Genomic DNA, 21,796 nt, shown 5'->3' on the forward strand with positions numbered 1-21,796 from the left:
AGTTCTGAAACTTCCTCTAATGGCACAACCGGCCATTCAGAATGGTGCTCCTCAGATGTGTGCTAGAATCCTGTGTCAGATCTTCAAAAGGTAGCATATACTCTGGTGCTGAGGTTTCTGTGTGTGCTTCTGGCACTTCAACAACACCAGTTACAAGATCAGAGGTGAAGAATGCTAATAACTTGCAAATTCCCACCCTCAGACAACTGTTGATTACTTCAGAAGGCCTTATTCACTGGATGACAACTGTTAAAGGGTGAATGTAAATAATAATAATCTGCAGACTAAAATGGGAGTAAAAAGCAAACACAGTAAGTTATTTTCTTTTGTTCTATCTTTTTATGTCTATGTTTCATTAGGGCTTGTCTTTGTTCCCATTGAAGTGAATGGCAAAACTGCCATTGACGTCAGTGGGAGGAAAGTCAGGATCTGTATGAACAGACTAACATGAACGTTGCATTAGCATCTTTAGTTTAAAGCTTCTCAAACTGAGATGTGTGACACCTTCCTAGTGGGTGGGCAGGATTTAAAAGGTACGTGAATTTTTTCCCTAGTTCAGGTGTAAAACAAATGACAAGAAGGCTGTGATTAACAGGAAAAGTTACAAAAGGAATCGTCAGAAAGCTTGGGGGAATCCACTGTTCCAGTTCAGCCTAGTGTTCCTAGAGGCATGTCTCCTTGGGGGGGAGGCACGACGAGGCAGCATCCTGGATGAATTGGGAGGGATTCTTTTGTTTAGAACAGACTTATTGTGAATATGTAGGGATATGTTATGGATAAATCTTCCCTCCTAAGGGGTGTGTTGCTTCCTACATCACATCAAATGGGAATTCACTGCTTGTGCTGTAATATCCAGATATAGGGACTATAAGGGATATTGTGCTCTGAACCATACAGAGGATAAGATGCCTGTGTGACAGGTTCGGTCACAGAAACCCCCTTGGGACTGTCATCTGACATGCTGAAGTTACCTCTGAGCCCGTTTTCCCTGCCAGCTTGGGATTCCAGAACCCTGTCTTGTTGAGCTAGACACGCTACTGTGCTGCAACACAGACCCAGGTCTGGTCCATGCCCCCAAAGCTGCAGACCTTAATCCAAAACTGCTCAGTGGGTTACCCATCTCCAGCACCCAGACACCCAGTTCCCAATGGGATCCAAACCCCAAATAAATCTGTTTTACTCTGTATAAAGCTTATACAGGGTAAACTCATAAATTGTCCGCCCTCTATAACTGATAGAAAGATATCACAGCTGTTTGCTCCCCCAGGTATTAATCACTTACTCTGGGTTTACTAATAAACAAAAGTGATTTTACTAAGTATAAAAAGTAGGATTTAAGTGGTTTCAAGTAATAACAGACAGAGCAAAGTAAGTCACCAAGCAAAATAAAGCAAAAACAAGCAAGTCTAAGCCTAATACATTAAGAAATTGATTACAGGTAAAATCTCACCCTCAGAAATGTTCCAATAAGTTTATTTCACAGACTAGACTCCTTCCTAGTCTGGGCCCAATCCTTTCCCCTGGTACAGTCCTTGTTAGTTCCAGCAGCCATCTTAGGTGGAAAGCAGGGGTTTTCTCATGACTGGCAGCCCCCTTTGTTCTGTTCCACCCTCTTTTATAGCTTTGGCACAAGTCAGGAATCTTTTGTCTCTCTGGGTCCCCACTCCTCCTTCTAAATGGGAAAGCACCAGGTTTAAGATGGATTCCAGTATCAGGTGACATGTTCACATGTCCTGTGAGCTTCAGCCTCCATTCTTCCAGGGCTGGCCCGCAGGCATCCAGGAAGGTTTGCAAGTAAACAGACCATTTACAACCAATTGTCCTAGTCAATGGGAGCCATCAAGCTTCCAAACCACAATTAATGGCCCACACTTTGCATAATTACAATAGGACCTCAGAGTAATACTTCATATTTCTAGCTTCAGATACAAGAATGATACATGCATACAAATAGGATGAATACACTCAGTAGATTATAAGCTTTGTAACGATACCTTACAAGAGACCTTTTGCATGAAGCATATTCCAGTTACATTATATTCACACTCATAAGCATATTTCCATAAAACATTATGGAGGGCAACATCACAGCCTGCCACTAATGTGAGCTAATGGAGTACTACTTTCAGCCTCCTGTATAGTGACTGTAGTGTTGGGGAGTTAAGGTTTGTAGGCCCGCTCTCCCGTGTGAGAGAGATGTATGGAATTGTGCACAGATTTTACAGAGACACAAACACAACACAAAATGCATGGCTGTACAGAATTGGGTGCTGAGGAGTTAGAAAAGGGGAAGTGGAAAAGGATAGCCTACCTCTTATGCTCTTCGGTTAGTTTTCTTGCTGCACTCACCTGTTTGATCCCTTACAACATACATTACATTGGCTTACACCCTTTAGACTTTATAGGGCAAATTCCTAACACCTAGAAAATTAGGTTAATATAACCGTCGCTCAGGGATGTGAAAAACCCACACTCCGGAGTGATGCAGTTAAATTGACCTAACCCCCAGTGTAGACAGTGCTAGGTCGATGGCAGAATTCTCCCATTGACCTAGCTGTTGCCTCTCAGGGAGGTAGAATACCTGTGCCGAGGGAAGAAGCCCTCCTGTCAGTGTAGGTAATGTCTACACTGTAGCGCTATGGCGGCTCACCAGCAGTGTTTAAGTGTTGACCAGCCCTGAGTGATGTATAAGGGATGGGGGAGTGTGTGTGTGTGTAAATTACATATTAGCACGTGGGTTTAAGAGTTTGTCTACATGGCAAGGTAGTGGAGAACAAGCTAGGGTGTGAATGTAAAGTGCAGCACTAACTCCCCATGTGGACCGTCTGACTCCTCACTAAAAGCGGCTGTGTGCGGTTTAGCTTAGTCCACTTTTAGGCTTTCTGAGTCAAGGAAGCCATTTCATCTACAGAAACAGAAGACCAGCTGGACAGAGAGGAGGCAGGTGAGACTTTGTCTTTTCTAAAGGACTTGGACCAAATCCATGTCTTGCAAGGATAGTGAGATCAGACACGAGGTCTGCAGCTAGGGAGTGCTCCTGGGAGACCCAGAGCTAGGAACAGTGATCAGTCCAGAGGGCTTAGCAGCCCATGGGATTCAGTGGTTGGATCCAGTCACAACAGACATATTTGTTCAGAGGGCAGGACTGGACCATGTTGTGATATGAAGACCTTATCTTTCCAATGTTTCAAACCTCTAAAAACAAAATAGAACTTTTTTTGCAAAGAAATTTCAAGCCATCTTTATGAAGGAGACGAAAAAGGGGGAACTCTCATAAGTGAGTCGCAGTTCACCTTGTCTCAAAAACCAGGAACTTCTCGGGGAGGGGAGACTCACACCTAAAAGGAACACCCTCAGAAGTACTCTTTAAATCCTCAGTGCTAATTCCTTGTGGCCCCAGGGAATCCCAGACAGAAATAGAAGTGCAAAGGAAACAGTATATAGTTGGTTCTCATGAAAACAACTGGTGTAGTACTTAGTAAAACCTGGTTTCATGTCAGTGAAGCTTCAAGAGGTCTGTGCCCGTAAAATTGAACCCCCTGGGAGCTGATGGCCAAGCACAGAGCTGACAGCACAATAACCTCCTGAGAGCTTGGCTTGTTCATGCAACAAGATGACCTAGGAACAATGCAATAAACTTCACCATAGAGGTTACTGAAGACACCCGTTGTAATACATCCAGTTTAAAAATAAAGATAGGCTGCAGTAAATGCAAAAGAGCAAAGCCTGGGTGGAACCTGGAAGTTAGCAAGTGCAACCCTACTTAGAAAGACTCCCTAGAAACTTCCTTCGTCTCTCCTAGATTTTTCTTATTGGGCCTGATACAAAGTCTATTGAAGTGCATAGGAATTTTCCATTGATATCAATGGGCTTTGGATCAGGCCCGCTGAGAAAATTTAGGGTCAAAACTTGAGCGTGGCTAGACTTTTGTAACTCCCGCTGAAGCTTGTGGGAATTATAGCTGTTCAGAGTCCGTACCTTCTATGTTCTGAAATACTTTGGAATGACTTGCAGTCAGCCATCACCTACTAACTATAGGTATCTTATAGTCTGGTCCGAGCTACCTGCTTTCAATAATAAGTTTAAAAAAAAAAAAGCCTACCACTTAGCTCCCACTTTCGTAGCTGCCCATGCTGATTTTAAAAAACTTCATCCCTGCTTTAGGATTATAAATTGTTAAAGAAAGAAGTAGTTCCTTCCAGCTAGGTAAACCTTTTGCCTCATGACAGGAGTCCTTTTTGCCATGAAATTTAGTAGACCGAAACACTCACCACTATGGACTTCCACAGAGATCAGTCCAATTTCATGCTAGTGTAATGACGTTAGTATTCTTAAATTAACCACAAGGTGATAATGAAGGATGCTGAGCATTCCATGGTATCAGAATTTTCTCCTCACCATTTCTAAAAGACACAATTTAGAATATGATCGTACATTCTGCATACAGAACTACCATTGAAGCTCATTGCACTTTTGAGTGCAGTTTGGTTGTAAAAGCCACATGAGAACACACAATATTTTCCCATGACACACATTGGGCAGTATCAGATGTTTATTGCATGGCAATAGAAAACAACCTATCGCTTCAGAAGCAGAGGAGAAAAGGCAACTGCAGGAAACAATGGCTTGGTTTGTTTCCTTTTGGATTTTCTGTTGTTGATCCTATCTCCCAATCATTGCAAATAGCTAGCGGGCTGAGATACCTGCATCATGGATATTGAAAGCTCTAGGTCTTTATCCTGCTAGAACTTTGTTTAGTGCTTTAATGATATTAGAGATTTTAGGTATGGAGTTGTTTATGGTCTCCATGCTATTGAAAGAGAACATCTTCTATTTTCATAGTGGGTAACCTTTTCAAAAGCATGTAAATGACTTAGGAGGAGCCTATGTTTCACTGACAGTCATTGGGACTTAGGCTCCTAAATCAATTAGATGCTTTTGAAAATTTACCCAGGCGTCCATGAAAGAATGCATTTTTAGCTTTGTATCAAAGGTGGTGGCTGTATCCATACAGTATTTTGTAGTGACCAGAACAATTGCTTCCAGAGTACCGATTGCACTGATTTTCTGTATTGCACTCAGTTTAATATATTCTACCGTGCGAGTGTAAAGTGATGTGGCACTATTGCATTCCAGAAACAACAGAGAATTGGATGGTCCCACAAAATTGAATGGTATGCAGTTTTACACCTGAGGCTTTTTTGGAGAGCTAATGACTGGTGCTTTGTATTGGCCATCGGTTCAGTTCCCACTTTTTCATTCTCCAGTCTGGTTGGCTCAGGCTAGATATCCTACGGAGATGGCAGGCTCAATGCTTGGAGGGTGGAGGCAACAACCCCCAAGACCTATTGAGTGAGAGTTATTAATGGGCTCAGAAGGGAGTTGCACCTAGTGGTACTTCTGAGACAAATATAGAATCACAGGGTTAAAAGGAACCTCAGGGGTCACTTACTCTACCCCCTGCCAAGAAGCAGGATTTGTTGTGGCTAAACCATTCAAGACAGACTATCCAGCCTTCTTTTGAAAACCTCCAGTGAAGGAGCCTTCCACAATCTCCCTAGCCAGTCTGTTCCATTGTCCTACTGTTCTTATAGTTGGGAAGTATGTATCACACTCCAGCCTGTGCTGGAGTCTGGTGGTGGCTGTGCTGGTGACAGGGTTGAAAGAAGGAAATTCTTGGGGTTGCAACAAGGAGACAGAGCACCCCTTTTTAAGGAGGGACAGTGATCCCCTTGTTTAATAAGGAATACTTACCTGGCATGAGTTGGGATACCCAATCAAGCAATCTAAGCCATTGGTGCCAGTATGCTGAGCATTTATTTTCTACAGTGCACAGGAAAAACAGAGGTAACCTATGTTAGTTGCTGAGTTGTGGGCTAGCATTTGTTGCATTTCCTTCAGCTGTTCATGGTCACACTAGTGGTTTTTCGTGAACATTTTGAAGGCTGTTGTGCTGCAGCCACACTTTGAACAACAGCATCATTTTTTTCTTTTAAATAATGCTCTGCAGGGGAATAAAGGTGCCCTCAAGAAATTCACATGGGACCTCATTTACTAGCATTGCGAAATTCAAATCCAGGGGGTCACATCCACAGGAGCTTATTGTCAGGCTGTGCTTTACCAACAGAAAAAAAGTTTCCATGGTAACTGTGTAATGAATCTGCTGGAAAATGTTTTCCAAAAGAACCCCCCTCCCCCCCCCCCGGATTAAACATTTGTGAAGCTACGCAGCTTCGATGCTGTGGCTATAATACCTCACGGCAAAGCCTTGATTTTTAACATGTCCCATTACTTTCAAAGATATGTACACAAAAGAATCCACACAACCAGGTTAATGGATCCAGTTTTAAAGGAAATAATATTTAATGCTAGAGCATGTGCTCTCCCTTGCACTTTTTCTTTCCTTTTGCCCAGAAACTCAGTGCTGCTGTTCTCTGGCACTTTATAAATTTGTGGTAGCACATTAGTACTGTAACAAATCCAAGTTGTTGATTTTAGCATCACTCAACATATTTGTTTCACTTTCCAATGTACTACAAATTCTAAGCTTTCATTTTCTTTCTGTTGCCAAGATACAAGCATCAAATAATTGTCCTCTATTGTTTCTTAATGGTGTGTGTGTAAAATGTGTGACAAGTTTTTTTTTCCTGCTAGTTATTTACATTAATAAGTCAGGTCTCCTTTATTTCCTACTTCTCCAAAGATCCTTTGGGCAGCTATAGAGCTTGTATGATCATACTACAAATACCAAGGAAATTTAATTCTGAGGAATTTAGAGGGGAAAGAATTTTTAGACCTGCTGTTGAAAGCCTTTTTTTAGCTTTGCTTTTGTTAATAACTTTATTTAACTCAAATGCCTCACAAATAGTTGGGAAAAGAGATCCGTTGGTTAAACATTCAGCACACCTGTATCTTTAAGGGATGAGAGAGCTTCCTCTCACTTCTCTGGTCCACCAATGGCCAAAACAAGGAAGATACAACTACTTTATGCTGATGTACCTAAGGAAAAAACAGGTAGAAAACACATAGCTATGGATGCTGTCATTATGCATCTTGTATTTTCCACTGAATGCATCTGATGAAGTGAGCTGTAGCTCATGAAAGCTTATGCTCAAATAAATTTGTTAGTCTGTAAGGTGCCACAAGTACTCCTTTTCTTTTTATGCATATTGTGTTTTTCTACATCGTCGTGACTTAATGCGGTGTGTCCCTTCTGCAGAATTTGCGGACTTCTCTATCATTGTCAGACACTTTACAGAACACTTGCTGTTGTTGACTAAATTACTAAATGTCAGTGATCAATAATGGGCATCTTCAATACCTTTGCTAAGGGTGAGGGGTAGACTTAGTCCTCCTGCTCATAAAGCACCCGAAGGCAAATACTGTTGAACTGTTCTAAAATTAGTGCATTTTGCTCTGCATTTGTTTTCATTAGAACAGTGTCTGGAAACAGAGGACATTGTCATTCCATTATTTTCTTAATGCTTTTATACAGCGTGGTGGGGAGTCTGGACCTGCTTCCTGTGGAACTAATAAAAACAAACCAGCTCATTTGTGTGGATTCAATGCCTTTATTTTTCCATGCATCCCTATAAGAGATGCAGTTAGCATTTGGAGTCATCACAATGGCCACTTGCTATTTGCAGAGCAAGCTGTTTGTTAATGGATGCACTGAAAGGAAATTTAGCAATTAAGTGACAAGTGTGGATTCTGCTGTTCTGCTTCTTAAAGAGAGCCACATCCTATAGATTTTTAGCCTTTTATTTGCAACTCTGGCTTATTTTTAATAAGGTCTTTTCAGTACTTTGCAGGAGTGTAAGTTGAATGGCATCCAATCATGATAATTTCCGCAGCTTTTTCCATAATTAGGTTCTATCATTTTAGCTGTGAAGATATTTTTATATACATTTTTTTTTTCAGAAACAGGTAGGTAAATTTAGAAACATAGAAATTCAAACACCAATGTGATCTGAATCCTCCATTGCTTCCCCTTTTCTTATACCCGATTCAGCTGCCCAGTTTGGCCATAATGCAGAGTGGAGTTTTTTTTCTACCCTTTGAAAATACGATGGTGTTGCTCAGAAGTTGGTAACTCTTGCTTTTGGATTGTTGAGCCAAAACGTAGTGTGAATCAGTGTATAAATTTGATTCAAGGTGACATTTCTGAAATCAACCACACTTCCATTGTGCCCACCAACAACCTACGCTGAGCTTGTGTGCTCCAAAATCAGATGGAAAAACATGGACATTCTGTGTTTGTTTCCAATGCCGGGTTGAATAGGAAGCAGTTTCAAAATTGAGCCATTCATATTTGCATCTGGATACAAAGCACAGCCCGAGATGATAGGCTTAGGAATAGCATGGAGCTTCGAATCATGGCCTCTCCAGTCTAATATAAGAAAGGTGACTCAAACTTCTAATATAACATGCACTCAAATGAACATGCTCAGTGAATCAATTTATTTTTTGACAGTTGGGTGGATGATTGAAACAAAGCAGAAGAACGTCCTTAAAGAAAAACGTACATTGATAGGCTCAAACCAAAATTTGGAGCCAAATCTTGAACTTTGAGAAAGTTCAGATTCTTTGTAACTGGGTTTCTCTCCAGTGGGATCTAAAATCTAGATCCAGGTATTTGAATCCCATAGATCTAGGGGGACGAAGAGTATCTGGGAAATATAGAGGACACAATACAATTCAGAGAGTTGGGCAGGACCATCTATAGATTTAACCCCAGCAGTATTAGAAGCCTCAGACTCTCTTTATACAGGACTGTCCATAGCCCTACTTCTGTCAGCAGAAGGTGGTAATTTCAATAGCGAATAGTTTCTCTTCTGAACCCCTTTATGTTTAGTGTAAACTTCATAATCTGGAACTTCCTCGGTTTTACAGGCTATAAGACTTTATCATTCTCTGGGATATTTTTCATGCCCCAGAATACAGACTGAGGTTCTAACACTCCATATTATGCAAGTGCTTCTGAGAGAGACTGCAATCTGGAACGGGAGATTACCAGAACCTACAGCATCAGGTAGGAGAACCCAGCTGTTACATCCCAGATCTTCTGCGTGGGGGAAATGAAGTGCAAGTAGGGAACTGTTGAAGTTACCCAATTGCCCCCAAATATCAAAAGTTTGGGCTTGGATAGGGGCAGAGGGTCCAAAGCTGTTAGTTTAACCTTAGCTTCAAAGACCTTTTTGATTCTTCACCCGTGAATTTGGAGCCACCAGTGGAATTGCAGTAAAAATGGGTTTGTGCAGTTGAATCATGCACCAAACCAAGCTATTGTCCTGCAAATAACCAGCAGGATCCTGGAGTACTGTCTAGCCTGGGATGAGAGCTTCAGCTGCACCAGATATAGGTGCAAGGTTTAGATCTGGAGGCTGGGCTTTTCCAAGGAGCCTCAAAGAGTTGGGCACCTAGCTGTCTCAGGCTTCTTTGACAATCCCAATTAGAAGTCTTAAGTGTTGCTGGTTTTATAAGTGCAGGGTTTTTATTTTATTAGAAATGGTTTACTTATTTTTAGTTCATTTTTGAGTTAAAAATGACAAAAGCACTCTGAGGACTTGTACTGCTGAGTTGTCAGCAATGTAACGCCAGCTTTGTTTTCCACTAACATGTGGGAAACAAAGCACCTGTGTGTATTCTATGCAGGCCAACCTAATACCATGTTTGCATCATGCTTCACAGAGGTTCATGATTTCTAATGACTTTGCTTATCCAAAGGTCACCATCTGGAACTAACTCATCTGACTTTTTATTCTGAAGGAACAGATTGAGTATATTTAGAAATGTTAGACTCTCCCTAGCATTCTTTGTGATGCTACGTTACAGCATCACACTGAATTTCAATAAGGCAAAATTCACTTGGATTAATCATAAAATGAGTAATAACCAGAAAATAATAATATGATAGTCTGCAATATCTTCTGACTTGTTAATGGGAAGTCAAGATAGGAAGAGTGACTCAATGTCAGTTATGTGGTTACTTTTCTTGAGTTATTCAGTTTTCTTTGCATCTACTGTAGCTGCTTAAAGTGTGTTTTCAAGAATTAAAATGGTGTAGTGTTAAAATTTTACATGTTATAAACTTTACAGGTGAGGTTTAAAGAACACTAAGTGAATGGCAATTCATATGTAAAAAACATAGTGGAGCAGACGAGTGTTCCATCTAGTCCATTAGTCTCTCTCTTACTGTGACTGGTAACAGCTGCATCAGAGGAAAATACCAAAAACCCTTGTGGCCAATTATGGAATATCCTGCTCATTGGGACGTTTCTGTTTAAGCCCCTCAGAGACTTTTAGATTTTATTATTCCCTGCTGCTCAGCCTTGGACTTGACATCCTGGCCTGAGGCAAAGGATGTTGCTCACATCTCAAGCAGGAGTTGTCAGAGGAGAATCAAGGGACAATAAAGTAGAGTCCTATTTTATGGACCTGCCAGAGAGAGTGGTAATGGAGGGTAATTTTTTACCCTGGGGCTAACTCCTTTTAGTAAGAAGCCATCTTGAGGAAGAATGTGGTGGGACCCCTGAATTCAGTGGTGATTGGAAAAGAGGAGCCTGTCAGTTTCTGAAGGGGGAGCTGGGAGGCTAGGCTGAGGCAGACGAAGGCTGTAGGCACAGGCCACAGTAGTTGCATTTTCACAACTGAGGGGAAGTCCCTGCCCTTTGTCTGATGGTCTATTGGCAAAAGCTGCCGCTGATCAGGGGAGGCACAAGGGGCAGGGACCTTAAAGCGCTGCCATGGTAGTACTTTAATGTGGGCTGCGTACAGGCTGATACTGGCTCATTTCCACCCCTGCATCCATCTATCATGGTTTTCCATTTGTTTGGACACAGAACTAAAAGATTCTGTTATATATTTTGATAACCTTTGAGTTGTTCAATCAACGTGACCTCAGCAACACAAGGCTTGCCTTTGGGTCAGTACAGGCAAGAAAATGCAAAATTGTAAGCAGTGCAACACAAAGGCTAGTGTAAGATGGTAGAGTGATTTGTATATGTGTGTGTGTGTGTGTGTGTGTGTTTATGTACTGTGTGTGCACACATATTAATTTAACTTATTACACACACACAGCCATATTATATATTAATGTAAGGAGAAAGTAAACAGAAAAGCTCCCCAGCTTGGGGGTCTTTGACTGCTGGGTGCAGAACTTGATACTCCCCCTTCCCACCTCACAGGAAACTACTGTTTTAGCCCTTTTTCTGAGCTCTCATGCAAGGAGAGGGGAACACTGAAGTTTAACCCTTTATTCACTGAGAACTAGGTAGTGCCCCTCATCATCCTGCCCCAACTATGCATCTCTGCTTTTCATAAAATGTATTGCATGCCCAGCAGTTTTCATTGTTTCAGTGAGAGCTGCTGCATGTTCAACACTTCTGCTGATCAGGCCACTAATTTAGATGCCTAAATATAGACTTAAGCACCAAATTTTAGGCAAGAATTGAAAAATATCTTGGTGATACCTTTTATTTCTCCATTTAATTCTTATTTTGATCAGTTATAATAGGATTATCTCAGTGTTCAACATGGTGGGGGGATGCTTTTCAGACTAGCAAGAGGATATTTCTTTAAAATACCAAATCTGGAAAGAAATAGATATATTGTTTTTTATACTTTGAGTTTCCTGGATGCAGCAAAATTCCTCAGCTGATGACTGAAATCTCACTGTGAAACTGAAAGTTTCCTTTTGTCCACCTTTGTCAGTTGACATCTTCCTTGGGAATGTATTGTTTTCTCTGTTGTATACAGATCTCTGCTATTATCTTGAGAGCCTAAAGGATTAGTTGATGATGAAAACATGCAATTAATTCCTTACTCTCAGACTGCTGGGACCTCCAGCAAATGAAAATGTTTGTTCATTGACTTTAGTTAATGTAGTTCAGTTTTTCATCTCATGTGCAATTGGCTTTCAACCCACACTAGTGACCGCTTTCCTGTTTTTGTCATTGATGCAAATGGACTAAGCCATCTAATTTACAAAATAATCTGTTTTAGTACTAAATTACTCCAGTGTGTGCTAGATACATATTTGTGACATCCTGGGGAACAATTCAGACCAGTGGGGGGGGGCTGTGTCATTCCTGCCCCGCTACTTGGGTGCCTTACAACAGCTTGCTGAAGTAGCTCCCACCTGGGCCGCTCACAAACAGCTTTTCAGCATTCAAGCCACACTCTGAGTGTCGGTGTAACTGCAGCCTGCCATTTTCACCCTGGCTTTCACTGGCATTTGCTTATAGTGCAGGGTGACACCAACACACCCTCAGTCCTGGTTTTCCCCCCAGAAAATATGTTCTGTACTGCCCAGTCAGCTCCTCGACAGTACATATATTTTAAGTCCATTATTCCTTTAAGCTTATTATTTTAAATAGACTTACCCAGACAATTCAACTTAAAAACACTGGATTAAATAAAATAGTAGAACAAGTTTATTAAGTTTATTACAAAAAGAAATTGTAAGTGAGTACAAGTACTGAGGCATAAAAGTTAGAAAAGGTTACAAGAAAAATAAAGATAAAACTCTTACAAATGCCTAACTTAATAAACTATATTAGATTCAACCAAAATTTCTCAGCACATGCTTCCAGCAAGGTTACTGACCAAACTCTTCAGGTCGGGATCTTTTCTCCCAAAAGTTTCAATGGCTGTTTCCTTTTGTCTTCTTAGGCGTAGAGAATGCAATGGGCAGGGAGAGAGAGAGAGAGAGGAATGTCTTGGAGTGTTTGTCTCCCCCCTTTAAAAAACATTTCCAGCTAGAACTAGAGACAGTCAGTGTGGAAGGTTGTTCTCTGCTCTTTCTTTTTCACCTGTTTTGAGGTTCCTTTGTTTTCCTTTGTTGCTTGATAACTCTGCTTACGGCTCAAATGCAAATCAAGGCATATATACACTTTTGTTCAAGACAGGCCAGTTAGACCAATTGGGTGCTACGTGACTTTTGAACATCATACAGGGAAATTTTGTAACTTCACATACAATGTTGCCACACATTTTATCGGGACAGTACTGATCAGCAAATTGAGTTTTCAAATGATACCGTACAAGGATACCTTGAACAAAGATGAACACAATACTGTAGCGTGTAGGGGTGAATACTGGGGTGTATTCTGTCACAATATTGCTACCTGACTTTGCTCTGCTTTTGGGTCTTCCATTTAGTGCTGCAAGAGGTCAGGTCCATTGTCTTCTCTCTGAGTTCTAAAGAAGTCTTGCATTAGTGTATTGCTGCTGTTGGTTGTGGTCGTATTTGCAATTGCACAAGTTTCCATGGTTTCTGTGCTTCTCCAAGCTTCCTTGTGAATGAGCATGCTCTTCTGCTATATTTTATGTCCATATTTGATGTAACTTCTTCCCCACATTGTCTGCACCGGGCATTGAGGCTTTCTGTTAGGCAGTTTGCTATCTCTGAGTCACCCAATGCTTCATACTGCTTCAGAGGTTTTGGACATTCTTCATCTAAGCAGGGTATATAAGTCTTTTGGATTTAGTGGCTGCTTTGTAGACTGCTTTGTAGATGCAAGTGTAGGCATTTTCTACAAGAGTATTATGTGGCAGGCACACTATATACTTCTCAGGCAGCTCTGAGTATTTTTTCCAGTCTGCTCTTCTGTATTTCCACCTCAATCTAGGGACAGCGCTTGCTGTGGATCATCATTTCTATCCAAGTAAGAATAGGCAGGGGGTGGGAGGGTGCTGACTGTGTGGGAGGTTTCGAAGAACTCTGCAGGAGGCTGATAACAGTTGGCTCCCTGCTGAAGTGACCCAACTGAGGTCAGGAGAGTAGCCCTGTTTCCACTGTTTGGAGAGAAAAAGGTGATTGACTGCCTAGAGGGAGGGAGGAGTGGGGGAGATAGATCATTTATAGAAGTCTAGGAGAGCCAGTCCATTTTTATCATATTTTCTGTAGCCCAATGAAAAGTGGTGGCTGTTGAAGTCCACAACATGGAGGGATGTTGAAGTATTAGTAAAGGTAGGGCGTTCCAGGGTTCATCAGGAGGTTTTTAAACATTCACAACTTTAAATTGAGTGAGTCTTTTTTATAACGTCCCAGTGAGGCAAAGTACTTGGTAAGGTCTCCATATCATCAGTATCTGATTTCATATAAATGGATTTGTCATATTTCCATGAAGAATGTTGTAGCCTCTTATTGTCAACCAACTGGCAAGGAAAGAATCAATATGCGTTTCTTGGAGACAGATAATGTTGACTCTGTGACACGCTGCAAAATCCTATATTACTGACTTTTATCAAGTGCTTTTCAACTGACAGCCCCTCAACACTGAGTTGAAAGATGGAAAGCGAAGAACCAGCAAGTACCACTTGAGTACTACGGTAACCAGGATCCAGATTGTCCAGATTTGATCTACTATTTGCTGAGCAAAGGGTACTCATACAATGAGGATGTAGCAGCATTGTGCTTGTATTTATTGAGCATATTTAATCACTTTAATTTTTCAGAGCAGAACTGTACTTTAAGGGCCTTATTCTCCACTGCCTTGTGTCATCATTTGCACCTGTGAGGGTGTAAAATGCCACCAGCTCATAATATTTCCCCTCGCTCTTGTGCTCGTGGTAGCATTTTATACTCATAGCACAGGTGTATACTCATAGCACTATGTTCAAGGCTGTAGAGATGCATGCTCTGAAAGTACAAGGTAGTATCCCTTTTTTAGCAAGGATTTTTCTCTTCAGGTGCCTGGAAGTGCTGCTGGCTGATAGAGTGCTGTGAAATTAACTCTACATATAGGCTGACCAGTGGTCAAAATTTTTCATTTTCAGTGTTCTGAGAAAAAAGTTAGAATTTTCCATAGAAAATTTTGACAAACCTTATTTTTTAAGTGGTCCACGGGGGAAAAAATATTCCATTTTCTGGCTAGCTCTACCCACAATGTCAGACTACAAATACACTTTAATAGGAGTCCTATTCCTAAAATTTCTTGCAATCCTTTTTGACAATGTTTTGTTTCATTTTTTGCCAACTGCAGGCATGACAGAGTGGAAAAATCTGCTTTTTTTCCTCTTGCTTTCATTCTTAAGTTAACAGCTGCATCTTGAACCACTTGAAATTCGTTGTCTCATGCAGTGATCATCCAGTGTATGAGGCTGTACAGTGGAAATGTTTCTTATTTACTGATGTCAGATTAGTGCATTCCCAAAGGCACACAAACAGCTGTTAGTGTGCTGTAACCTGATTGTGTTAAATAAATTTGAAGTAAACACCTGAAATTGTGAGGCTGAGCAATTATTTCAGAGCCCTACTCTCCTAGGGCCTGACTCAAATCTCCTGGAAGTGGAATGGAGTATTTCCATTGATTCTAATAAGAGTTGGACTAGGCACATTTAGTATGGCAGTAATGCTAGAATTTTAGATAAAATCATCTCTCTTGCTTTCAGTCTCTGTATGATTTGAGACCTCTTCCTGTTCATCACTACATTGTCCTGAAAAATGTCAGTAGATTTTTAGAATATTTACTAATAGACTGGTTTCAGAGTAACAGCCGTGTTAGTCTGTATTCGCAAAAAGAAAAGGAGTACTTGTGGCACCTTAGAGACTAACCAATTTATTTGAGCATGAGCTTGAAGTGAGCTGTAGCTCACGAAAGCTCATGCTCAAATAAATTGGTTAGTCTCTAAGGTGCCACAAGTACTCCTTTTCTTTTTACTAATAGACTGACTGTGTTTGGCTGTTATGCAGGTGTGAAGGGTGGGAGGGGGAAACTGTAAAGGACCCTCAACTCCCTGTGTAAGAAAGCCCGCCACACTTGCAGTCCCTATGCTCAGAGAAGCACACTCGGTTCTCTTTGTACTCTCCAAAGGGGCTTATGACACTGGGGATTAAAGAAGTGGAAGTAGTCCCCACCCTATAAAGGGCTGTACCAGTAGCATCTCCTTACGTATGCCTGGAGCTCTGGGAGGCTTTCTGCTGGTAGAATGTCTGTAATAGTCAGAATTGGTTAACACCTACCCCCTTTTTTTCAGGCAAGCCAGTAAATAAAATCTGACTCTGTCTGTGGGGAATAGATAAATTGGCACAAAATGAATTAATTGCTGTTATCCGGTTACACGTATCCTGGACTTGCTTCTCTGCTACTCTTCTATTGTGTGCTCCTAGTCTTTCAGTTCTGAAAACATTTTCATATTTGTCAGTGGAACACAGATGATGTGAAATCTTGTGCTTGTAGAGTCAGTGGATGTGCTTTCAAGGATGCACACTTAAGTTACCTGAGGGAGCAAAGCGTCTTTCACCGTAAATTAACTTTCTTTCAGGAATCTGACTGATCTACAGTTTAATTTCCTTTCATATGGAAAACATTTAATTTGTTAGCATATTTGACAGTTTTCTTCCAATGATTGAGCAGGTATAGCATGTGATGCGCATAAAGGCAGCTAAGCAGAGAGCCTGCACATATTTTCCCAGATACATTTAGAATTGGTTTTGAAAACATGAGATAGACTTTCACCATTTGTACATAGAGATAATAGTTGTCTGTTACAGGAGTATTTTGAAATGGAACCATGTCTACAAAGTGATTTGTGATCTTCAAAAGGAAAGCATTGAGGAAATGCAAAATATTATATAATGATTAAATCTATGAGAAATTAAATTAATGCTGTGCCTTTTCCATTTAAATACCTTAAGTTTTAATAAACTGAGCAGGCTTTTTAGTCCATAGAGATGTGCATTATTCTGATATACATTTTTTTTAATCGGCAAAAATAGCATGTGACATAGATTCAACACTCACTTCTCTGTAAGTTAGTGGTGTCTCTGCTGACTCCTTTTCCTGTATTACACCACCCGCTTTAATGCTGGCTACAGTAGTGTCCATGCAGCTCATATATTGAATTGCTGAAATTATTGAATGGTACTGTACTCGAGCACAAAAGGAATCCTTGGAGAGCTAACAACGTTGGGTAGAGTTAGGTAGGGAACAAACTATTCTTTGATTCAGAGACCTGTGGGACCAGCTCACTTAGCTTTCCATGGATCATGTGCGTGGAATTTAAGTAGTGATGGGTGAACTTCAAAAGCTTTAGAGGTTCCGTTCAGATAAAGTTTCCATGGTTATCTGAAAGATATCAGCTGCTTTGGTCTCAATACTGGACTGAAAATTGCACAAGGAGCTATTTGTCTCATGAGATTTCATATGCTTCTGGTTGGATCAGAAATTCCACAAGAATAGCTTTTTTTAAAAAATCATATTGTGGTTCTTCTGCTTATGGTCCTGGTTACTGAAAAATTGGCCAGTATGACCTAAAATAACTAGTAATGATTATCTCTGTCTGCAGTATTGCCTTGTATTTTCCCCATACTTATTATTCTAGGAAATAACTTACTTAGTTCCAATACTAACTGTTAAAAGTTATGTAGTTATATCAAGCAGTTGGCAAGCTTTTAAGGAGAGGTGAATGAAAATGAGAAAAAGGGTGTTTTAACTTCAAAGAAAATTGTTTTCAAATTTTGCATGAATTGTGTCCTTATATGTGTATGTGTGAAGAGTTCTTGCTTTATTTAAAGCAGTGTGTCCATTTCTAATATTTTTGTGTTTAGTTCTTGAAAAAGTGATTTGTGGCTTTTGTTGGCATCTCATTTGTTAAATGGCAGTGTGGGGAAGATATGCAGTTGTCTTCATCTGTCAGTCTGAGTGAGTTATTACTACAAATTGGTATATTTTTTTTCTTTGAATTGTACTAGAGATTTTTGACAAAGAACTTTTGACAGCTTGATTGATTGAGGAGGTATACTGCTGAAATTGCTACCTTTTTAAATAAAAAAAGGGAGATAATACGCTTGTCCAGTGAAGTTAAAAATTTGAGAACTGGCTTAATATTTAAACTGGCATACAATGCACATATATTTGAGTAGTCTATTTTAGTCTGAGAACAAACTATGGATATCATATATTTACTATTGCAATAATAACAAACTGAAAGGGTACAAAAAGAAAAGGAGTACTTGTGGCACCTTAGAGACTAACCAATTTAAATTTAAATTAATTGGTTAGTCTCTAAGGTGCCACAAGTACTCCTTTTCTTTTTGCGAATACAGACTAACATGGCTGCTACTCTGAAACCTGAAAGGGTACAACTTCTGGACATTGTGATGAGTGGTTGCGAAACATAGTGCATTTGATATGAGGGACTCTGATTGGAACTGATATTTTGCTGCCCATTAAGACAGATGACCATAGATAGCAGGGGAATGTTAGCCCAATTTTCACTGTAATGAGAATAACTTATTGTACATTAACTGTCTATAGCAGCTCTTTGTGTCTTAAGGAGGAACCCAAATTGCTTTATAAACTACGCAGGTAATACTAAAGCGAGCACTGATATTTAACTCTGGGTAGAATGCAGAAGTTAAGGAACAACTGCATATGTGCACAGCTTAGCACAAAAACTGTTTAGGATTGTAATTGAAGGCCTGCACAAGGGAAATTCTATGAGTGTTTGCACTAACAGTGTAAATACCATCTTGAAAGCCCTCTAATCACATGTCATCCATTAGAGACCAAAACAAGACCAGGTGATCTAGGTATCCAGTCACATGGCACAAATACTACTGTGCAATATGAATAGCACTATAATGGAAGTGGTAGTCCCCGTGCCAACTCAATTGCGATCTATCCATAGGCAGTATTACATTGGTATAACCATTTGTTGAACAACAAATAGTTTTGTACAGTCTAAAGCCATGATCCTAAGCAGGTGTAAATTGATGTATTTGTCCTGTAGTCGGTAGGGCTACACTGACTTTCACCAGCTAAAGATCTGGTCCTAAAAGTCTGTTTGATAATTTGTGAATAGAAAAAGCGGCACTGTGAATAGTTGGCCCTACACTAGTGTGGACCCATTTAGTGATATGCCCAAATCTTCTCCTCTTCTTCCTCATCTTGTGCAATGGTTCTGCCACTAAAAGACCTCTGCACCTTTTGGGGAGTGAGTAGAATGGATTTGAGATCAATAGAAGCTAAATTACTATAGGTGTATCTATGCTACTAATGTGGCCCTCCCTTACTGCTGTATTTGACATCTCACAATCTCAATGTATTTATCCTCACAACAACGCTGTGAGGTAGGGAAGTGCTATTATCTCCATTATACAGATGTGGAACTGAGGCAAAGAGAGGCTAAATGACTTTCCCAAGGTCATGTAGGAAACCCATGTCAGAACAGGGACTTGAAACAGAGTATCCCAAGTTCTCCGTTAGTGCCCTAACCACTGGACCAACTTTCCTTATAGAAGAAGATAGAAGTAGTAAAAAACAAAGTAGAATAAAAATCTGACGGTGAAATCCTGGGAGTTTTGCCATTGACTTCAGGGCAAGGATTTCACACTCTAAATTGGAGTCCCTCAGCCATCATTCATAAATGTTACTTTTGTATAATGAAGTAAATATTACCTCATGATTTGCATATTAGGTTCTTGGAGGAGATTATCTGAAAACTGCAAACCATTTGTGTGTGCATTACTCTTATGAATGTTAATGGAATAGATCCCAAAATGCCATATTTTCTTTTCTACATGAGCTGTAGCAATTTAGTAGTGTCATTCTGGGACTTTCCCCAGTTTGCTTGGAATTTATTGCTGTAGTGGTAGCATTAACACTATTTTAAAAGGGTAGTTGGCTTTTTAATTGTAAATCCAGACATCATTCTTAGCTACAGTACGTTATGGTCCAATTTGCAAACATGGAAGCCTCAAATTAGGTGTCCAATTACTTGTTTCTGGTGTTCAAATGAGCATTCAGAATTTAGGGGCTAATTTTCAGAGTTATTGATCACACCATATGAAAATCGGACCCTCATTATGTTGAATTGCATCAGGCTTATGCTTGGTTTTAAAAATCAGCTGAGAGCACAACATAAAAAGGGGTAGGTTGTGGTTGAAGAAATAGACTTAAAGGTGACATGACCTTACATGTTACCACAGAAATACACGCAATCTCCTTGGGTGTGCATGGTGACTTACTTTCTTAGACCTTTAAAAGTCAACTTCTTTCCCACATTTGACTAACAAAGATGTACTTCCTCCTCAAGCATTTGTCAGGTTTTTGAGTTAGTGTTTAGGGCTTGTCTACACTGCCGCTTAGGTCAATGTAACTTACATTGCTCAGGGGTGTGAAAAAACCACCTCTCTGAGCAATGTAAATTACATCGACTTAAAGTGGTGTCTCCATTGCTATGTCAGCAGGAGATGGTCTCCCTCTGACACAGCTTCTGCCTCTCATTGAGGTGGAGTAATTACGTTGATGGGAGAGAGCTGTCCCATCGATGTAGCACGTCTGTTGAAGACGTACTACATCTGGGCTGCTGAATCGATGCACTGGCGCTGATGTCACATGGTAGTGAAGACAAGTCCTTAATAAAACAAACCCCAGAGCACTTCAAACACTCTGGAGAGGGAAATCCCTTCTTAGTTACAAAGGTTTCCTTTTCATAATGTTTCTAATGACACAAAGCTTCCAGTTCTTCAGTTCTCCAGAGTGTCTTTCAGGAAAAAATATGGGAAACAAGACTGGAATTTCCACTGTGAAAAACATGTGAGGGGGAAACACCTCTGAGAATTTTATACACTATAAAAAACACAAAAAAAGGAGAGAACTCCTCTCCACTCCCTCTCTCCCATCCCTTTCCATTTTTCAGATGCAATCCTAACAAATCTGAGGTTGTTTCTACACACCCCTCTCTTGGGCTGCTCTCATGAATGCTCATAAGGAGGAATAATTGATAGGTTTGCCGCAAAGTTCTCATTAAAAATCAGCATCAAGTTCCCCTGTGCTCATCACCTTGCTTTTATACATGTTCCTTTACTGAGAGAGATTGAAAATCAAATGGAAGGGATTATACAGTATAATTCATCATAATAGCACCATCTGCTGGCTAATTTGAGAATTATAGTTGCCCATAAACTCCATTGTAATCTTTCTGAGCATTTAGATAACAGGTGCTATCCCAGTTTTGATAAATGTAAAAAGACTTGAGAATAAGAGGGGAAACCTGAAATGAAACTGGATATTTTTTTGAAAAGATTTTGTTTCAACATACTGTGTCTTCATGGAAGTTTATGAAACCGCTTTCTTGTCACAATTCGTTTTTCTTGCATTTGATGCTGTAAGGGAAAGATTGTTCTCACTGGTATTTCCAGTCCAGCTTGGAAGCAGCATGGACCAGATATCCTCACAAAAGGACACCCTTCCTTGTATACCATCCTCACTTCTGCTCTGGCTCTGGAGGTGGAGTCTGATCTCCCCACTGAGAGCGGCCATTCAGGGGAAGGACATCTCCTGTCCCTCCCTAGCCTGGCCTGGATTAGCAGCTAGGAGCTCCTGGCTGAGATGCGCTCAGCAGCATGGGGAGATTGGATTTCATGGGGGTCTTATTTCACAGTCAGCGACACGTTTTTCATGGCCGTGAAATTGGTACGGCCCTAGTTATAGGTTTTACATGTGGATATTGTCTAATGCTAATGAAAATACCAGTATGACCCACAAATTTTAATATAATATTTTTCTCTTTTCAGTTGCAAATGAGACAGGCAACAAAAATGCTCGACCACTTTCACGATTTGCTCGTAAGTAACCAATTTTTAACTCATTCACTTCTACACCTACTGTGTTGCATAGAAATGCATCTCTGGTAAATCTCATTAACTTCATATTGCCTGCCAGTCTTGGCACCCCAGCTTACATTACAATATAGAGTTCTGGAGCCTCAAAATTCCTGCAGACCTTGCAGGAAGTGTCTGTTACAAGAACGCAATGATATTGAATGGAATTCCTTCTTCAGAGCA

At 40.4% G+C, this 21,796-nt stretch overlaps 1 protein-coding gene across 6 annotated transcripts in view; it reads left to right on the forward strand.

Annotated features, from left to right (window-relative positions):
* Positions 1–21,796, forward strand: part of PDE1C (phosphodiesterase 1C) — a 518,371-nt gene that overhangs the window by 116,720 nt on the left and 379,855 nt on the right. For all 6 annotated transcript variants that reach the window (XM_075125631.1, XM_075125632.1, XM_075125634.1 and 3 more), the window contains exon 2: positions 21,527–21,577. In XM_075125631.1, the coding sequence (XP_074981732.1) occupies positions 21,527–21,577 (51 nt within the window). The remainder of the gene's footprint in view (positions 1–21,526; positions 21,578–21,796) is intronic.

The sequence above is a fragment of the Caretta caretta genome, chromosome 2 (assembly GCF_965140235.1).
Source record: "Caretta caretta isolate rCarCar2 chromosome 2, rCarCar1.hap1, whole genome shotgun sequence".
NCBI lineage: Eukaryota > Metazoa > Chordata > Testudines > Cheloniidae > Caretta > Caretta caretta.